Source organism: Protomyctophum parallelum, assembly GCF_964188405.1.
Source record: "Protomyctophum parallelum genome assembly, chromosome: 7".
NCBI lineage: Eukaryota > Metazoa > Chordata > Actinopteri > Myctophiformes > Myctophidae > Protomyctophum > Protomyctophum parallelum.
In genome coordinates, this window is record NC_139705.1 from 19,723,839 (window position 1) to 19,730,750 (window position 6,912).

General features: G+C 41.1%; 1 protein-coding gene across 1 annotated transcript; it reads left to right on the forward strand.

Annotated features, from left to right (window-relative positions):
• Nucleotides 1-3,232: 3,232 nt before the first annotated feature.
• Nucleotides 3,233-6,912, forward strand: LOC310861286 (pepsin A-like; the record flags this gene model as incomplete). The annotated part of the gene is made up of 9 exons (XM_083768685.1): nucleotides 3,233-3,288; nucleotides 3,786-3,927; nucleotides 4,146-4,263; nucleotides 5,165-5,283; nucleotides 5,387-5,583; nucleotides 5,667-5,783; nucleotides 5,894-6,038; nucleotides 6,495-6,593; nucleotides 6,775-6,912. 9 exons carry the CDS (start codon nucleotides 3,233-3,235, stop codon nucleotides 6,910-6,912), a joined length of 1,131 nt encoding a protein of 376 aa, XP_083624811.1.

Below are 6,912 nucleotides of genomic sequence, written 5' to 3' on the forward strand. Positions count from 1 at the left end.
CGTCAAAAATGTCAACGTCGTCGTCATCGTCAACGTCAAAAATGTCAACGTCGTCGTCGTCAACGTCAAAAATGTCAACGTCGACATCAAAAATGTCAACGTCGTCAACGTCAAAAATGTCAACGTCGTCAACGTCAACAATGTCAACGTCAACGTCGTCAACGTCAAAAATGTCAACGTCGTCGTCGTCGTCATCAACGTCGTCGCCGTCAACGTCAAAAATGTCAACGTCGTCGTCAACATCAAAAATGTCAACGTCGTCGTCGTCAATGTCAAATATGTCAACGTCGTCGTTGTCAACATCAAAAAAATTCAACGTCGTCGTCGTCAACGTCAAAAAATGTCAACGTTGTCAACGTCAAAAATGTCAACATCGTCGTCGTCAACGTCAAAAATGTCAACGTCGTCGTCGTCAAAGTCAAAAATGTCAACGTCGTCGTCGTCAACGTCAAAAATGTCAACGTCGTCGTCGTCAACGTCAAAGATGGCAACGTCGTCGCCGCCGTCGTCAGCGTCAACAATGTCACCGTCGTCGTCGTCGTCGTCGTCGTCAACGTCAAAAATTTAAACGTCGTCGTCGTCAACTTCAAAAATGTCAACGTCGTCGTCGTCAATGTCAACGTCGTCGTCAAAAATGTCAATGTCGTCGTCGTCAACGTCAAAAATGTCAACATCGTCGTCGTCGTCGTCAACGTCAAAAATGTCAACATCGTCGTCGTCGTCGTCAACGTCAAAAATGTCAACCTCGTCAACGTCAAAAATGTCGTCGTCGTCAACGTCAAAAAATGTCGTCGTCGTCAACGTCAAAAATGTCAACGTCGTCAACGGCAAAAATGTCAACGTCGTCGTCGTCGTCAATGTCAAAAATGTCAACGTCGTCGTCGTCAACGTCAAAAATTTCAACGTTGTCAACGTCAAAAATGTCAACGTCGTCGTCGTCAACGTCAAAAATGTCAACGTCGTCGTCGTCAACGTCGACGTCATCAACGTCAAAAATGTCAACGTCGTCGTCGTCGTCAACGTCAAAAATGTCAACGTCGTCAACGTCAACAATGTCAACGTCAACGTCAAAAATGTCAACGTCGTCGTCGTCAACGTCAAAAATGTCAATGTCGTCAACGTCAAAAATGTCAACGTCGTCGTCAACGCCAAAAATGTCAACGTCGTCGTCGTCAACGTCAAAAATGTCAACGTCGTCGTCGTCGTCAACGTCAAAAATGTCAACGTCGTCGTCAACGTCAAAAATGTCAACGTCGTCAACGTCAAAAATGTCAACGTCGTCGTCGTCGTCGTCAACATCAAAAATGTCAACGTCAACGTAACAGGCCTGAAAATTAAGGCCCAACCCTACCTGGGCCCTAACTGGGCTGGCCCGAGGCCCCACCTAGCCGTGCTAATTAGCACACATTTTACTACCCTACCCGGCCCGAAAACGTAAATTAAATAATCACACCTGTGCGAAGTGATGGGCGCTCTTATCATCGTACATCATCATGCATCATCTCATACTGGCCAATCAGAATGCCTGTTGCCTGTGATTGGTTCGTAGATTTGCTTGTTTAATATGACGTAAATTTTCCCCTCAATGTCAATGGTGGTTAATGTTTTGATGTTTAATTTACGTCATATTCAGCAGAATTTTGACCTGAATTCCCCTTTCATTGTCAATGGCAAATCTTGAGATGTGTGGGGACAAAAGCTGCCCCTCAAAAAAGAAAAAGAAAAGTCCATATATGGGTATTCCCAGCACTGTTGTTTTAGCACAACAGTTCTTTCGCTTCACAGGTCACTTCACACCCTCACTCAGGGCGTTTTACTGGTATAAATTGTGGTGTATTTCACCATATGCTTAATGTTGCTTTATAGTCTTTTCAACCCTTGTCCCTTTGTTTATTTAATTGAGTTAAGTGAAGGTGAGGTGTACAGTACATTCACGCCTCAGCTTCTTAGGCAGGTCATATCAGAGTCAAGGAGCTCTGTCAGAAAAATACACGGTCACCCTTTATCTTACAAAGGTATTGACTATATTCAATTCAATTCAATTCAATTTTATTATAGTGTCAAATCACAACAAGTTGTCTCAAGACACTTTACAACCAACAACCGACTATAAGAACAACTTGGTGAAATAATTGGATCCCAAGCCTAATCTGTTGAAAACAATGTACAGGGTTGGGAAATTATATAATATATTATATTATATTATATACAAATGGGAAAATAATTAAGACCAACACATTTATTTTCCCAACCAGCTCAGACAAAACAATTTCAAGACATCACATATAGCTGCATTTACTGTATATTCATTTGAAGAATTTGCAAGTTTGCAGACCACAATAGATATGTCATTATGACTTTATTGTGTTTTAAATTCCAGGATAATCTGACTATTACTATTCCTAATGCATGCTGCATGTGTATGGTTGGTGCCTGAGGGCTAATCAACCATATAGACTATATTTAACTACTGTTAATTAAACCCTATACTTCATTGACTAGAGTCTCATGAGGCTCCTCTGCCTATTTTCCTCTACACCAAAATCTCTGTGCTGAAGTGTTGTGAGCTTGCAGATTGTGGCTGAATTTTTACACCAGAATAGGAACAGATATGAAGAAAAAATGTTGAGTATTTAAAGAATAACATAAATATATATACATACATATACATACAGTACATACTGTAGAATAAATTATTATTTATTATTGACATTATCTGGCATTTCATAATTTTCATTATAATTCATGCTTAATGGCAACTTTAGGTTGAGATTTGTGAAAAGGTATAGTGTAAGTGTTACAAATATAATGTATTATTATTAATAATCAATAAATTAACCAATTATCTTTTCAATATATTTTTTCCAAGAATATGATGTTATAAACTGGTAAATAAAGTGTCTTATAGAGTCTATATACAAACTCTACATCTTGCCATGTGGAAGAAGTGGATTTCAACATTGAACAGAACACAGAAGAATGAACATCAAATCTTCTGATCTGAATGTCAACATATTAGAAGCACTTCAGAAATATTTATTAATTTATCTTCATACTGTAAATACCCAGAGATAAAGGCCATATAATTCGTTGGTGGTATCACATATTTCTTATCTCAGGTTATCGTGATATCTGGTGCCATGGAAAGGCATTTGTTGACACAACCTTGATAGACTGTATATAAATGATGGCATCTTGAACCATCTCTTCACTCTCTGCAAAGTCAGTAACCATGAAGTATCTGGTTGTCCTTTGTGCCCTGGTGGCTCTCTCTGAATGTCTCCTCAGGTAAGTACCATGCAGCCACCTCTACACCTATAGACGGTGGTCAGCATAATATTGTATAATATGAATGAGATTGAATGATTGTAAGTTAGATGAAAATCTCTCCATCGTGTACAGAGTGAAAATGAAAGGCATTTCGCTTGCTGCTCCTTATCATGAGCATAGTACAATTAGTACATTTCTAACGACCTCGACACATGTCCTCACTTTTTTACTTTGTAAAAGAATGATGTCTGTACAGTGCCTCGTTTGTATTCAGATTGTACATTGTACATCTGTACACTGTGTGTGCCGTCTATACAGTAGTAGTAGTGGTTGTACGTAAAAGTTAACACCATGAAGTCCAGCTCTTGCAGGTACATCTTTACACTGTTTTGCTGCATTGTGTATACAGGGTGAATTAAACTAATTCTGATTCTAGCCACTTCATCTAATGCACCGCAAAAGATAACAAAAAAGGTGCCTGGTATTATTGCTGATCCTTTTCTCGCCATGTGTAGGATGCCCCTGATCAAGGGGAAATCTGCACGGGATGTCTTGCAGGAGAAGGGGCTTTTGGAAGAGTACCTCAAGGAGCACCCTTACAACCCGATGGTCAAGTTTACCCAAACAGGCACTGAGCCCATGACCAATGATTATGATGTAAGTCCAGACTATAGCAGGACAAACTTGAAATAATTTATTCATCATACATGTGATGTTTGCTGAAAATAACAGATTGACCATAATTACAAATAATAAATTACTCACTAATATTCAAAGCCGGAGGCACTCACCCTAATCATCTGTCATGAAGTGTTGTTCATGTTATTACACATTTCTGTTTCAACACCCTGTCTATTGCTGTGTGTCACCTCCAGCTGGCTTACCTTGGAGTAATCTCAATCGGAACTCCACCCCAGTCCTTCAAAGTTATCTTTGACACTGGCTCTTCCAACCTGTGGGTGCCTTCTGTCGACTGCACCAGCCCGGCCTGTCGTGAGTATACTGTTAACTTAATAACAACGTTTAATTGTCCCTGACAGGCAGTTCCTGGCTAAGGACAGTACATACAGTCAGATGTGTTGTAGGATTACCATAAGAATTGAGGGTGACTCCTGATTTTATTGACTAGCTCTGCACCTCCCATTTGCAGTTTGCAAAGCATACAGTAACTCTTTGCAATCATTTCGTAAATGTAAATGTTTTTTTCTTTTTATTCCCCCCTTTATTTACCCAGGGTAGTAGCTGAGCACAAGTGCTCATTTTCAGCAACGCCCTGCACACAGAAACACACAGACAGACACATTAAAACCTGGGAGCAGCCACCATTTATTATTTTTCAACTCCAGTATTTAAATAATGCTTCTGTGGAAAAACCAAGGTGCATGCAAAGGCTCAACTTAAGTAATTTAGAAAGTATTTTATGTAGACATAGCACTCTATAGTGTATATACGCATAGTTTCATTATATAGATATTCCACTGTTAGACGGATGTTAGTTTCTTAGCTTACATACAGTATGATTACATTACTATTTTTTATGTATTTGATGTATTACCATGTGTTGTTCTTGCTTACTGTAAATCTGCTAATGCCTAAATTGTAAATTGTATCCTGTTGCTCACACTGCCCAAAGGAGAGATAGAGACGGCCAGTGTGAAGCATGTTTGTTACGACGGTAAAATGTTTTCAGATACATACCGATACCATACAAGGACCATGTGGTCCTGATAAATAACATTTGTTGATCAATACATGACAAACACTAAAAACACAAAGACAAATTGGTTAGGACTCCACAGTGGCATGGAAGGCAGCCAGGCTTGGTAAGAGGTCAGATTTACTTTAACTTCTTCCAAATGCACAGCTAAAAATTATATGCAATTATGTTTTAAAGAGAACCATCAGAAGTTCAACCCACAAAAGTCTTCCACCTTCAAGTGGGGCCAACAGGCTCTGAACATCCAGTATGGTACCGGCAGCATGAAAGGATTTCTGGCCAGTGACACTGTTCAGGTAACCAAAAGCAGCCAGAACCATTACTTTCTAATTATCTGCACATTGTAACTCTCTACCTGATAAATAAGAACTTTCAGTAATTGCTGACTTTGGTTTCCAGGTTGGTGGAATTTCTATTGCCCAGCAGGGACTTGGAATCAGCTTTGTGGAGGCTCCTTTCATGGTCCACATGCAGGCTGATGGTATCCTGGGACTTGCCTTCCAGTCCATTGCCGCTGACGATGTTGTGCCCGTCTTTGACAACATGATTAAGCAGAACCTGGTGTCTCAGCAACTCTTCTCTGTCTACCTTAGCAGGTATTTAAACGGTATGGAGCAGTGTTTGTATGCATAAATGTGTACAATGATATTAAAGTATTTGTCCTACCTTCTCCTATTAGAAACTCGGAGCAGGGCAGTGAGGTGGTCTTCGGTGGTGTTGATGAGAACCATTACACCGGACAAATCACCTGGATCCCCCTGACCTCTGCTACCTACTGGCAGATTAAAATGGACAGGTGCAAACATAATGTCATATTATGGCTATTTTAAAAGTTTGACAGCAACCAAACCTAGGCTACGCACTGGACACTCCTATTAATTCTGATTCTGCTATTGTTCCTAACAGTGTTACCGTCAATGGACAGACTGTGGCTTGTAATGGTGGCTGCCAGGCTATCATTGACACCGGCACTTCCCTCATTGTTGGCCCAACCAATGACATCAACAACATGAATTCCTATGTTGGAGCAACCACTAACCAGTATGGAATGGTGAGATACATACATCTTTTCGGGAATTGACCGTTTTATTTCCCCAATTTAGAATACACAGCAGTGGTCTAATTGACACCTCATCGGTTAGCACACCTCCTAGGTTCATGTTATGTTATGTTATGTTTTGGTGGATATTGGTGGACTTGTGGGTAGGGAATAGGGAAATTAGATTTATGTGAAGATGCCCATTTCCCATAGGGGGCATGGTGGCACAGTCGGTAGTGCTGTCACCTCACAGCTAGAAGGTCCTGGGTTCGATTCCGGCTAGGGATGCTGTGGGCGCTGGGGGTGTGTTCTCTCCTCCGTGTCATCAGTGCCCATACCCGAGGTGGGATTGGCGAAAGGGCCTTTCTGTGTGGAGTTTGCATGCCCATTTCCATTGAGCAACTTAGTGGTGGTACAAAAAGGTATCACTACTGTTACTACTAATAACATCTGGCATTCTTTGAGCAGGCCTCAGTGAACTGCCAGAACATCCAGAGCATGCCTGAGGTGGTCTTCACTATCAATGGACACGCCTTCACTGTCCCTGCCTCTGCCTACGTTTCTCAGGTCAGTCTACACACTCTAATCATTAGAGACAGACAGTTGCCCATGAGAAGACAAGCTGCATACACGCACGCATGTGTGTGGCACGCGCACGCACGTGCACGCACACACGCACGCATTTTATTTATTTCTTTGATTTTTGAATTACCGGTAAATATATTCCCTCCTGTCTTTCCTTCTATAGAGGTCCTATGGTTGCAGCACTGGATTTGGCAATGGTGGATCTGACCAGCTCTGGATCCTGGGAGATGTCTTCATCAGAGAGTTCTATGCCATCTTTAATACCCAGACTCAGTACATTGGACTGGCAAAGTCTGCGTAA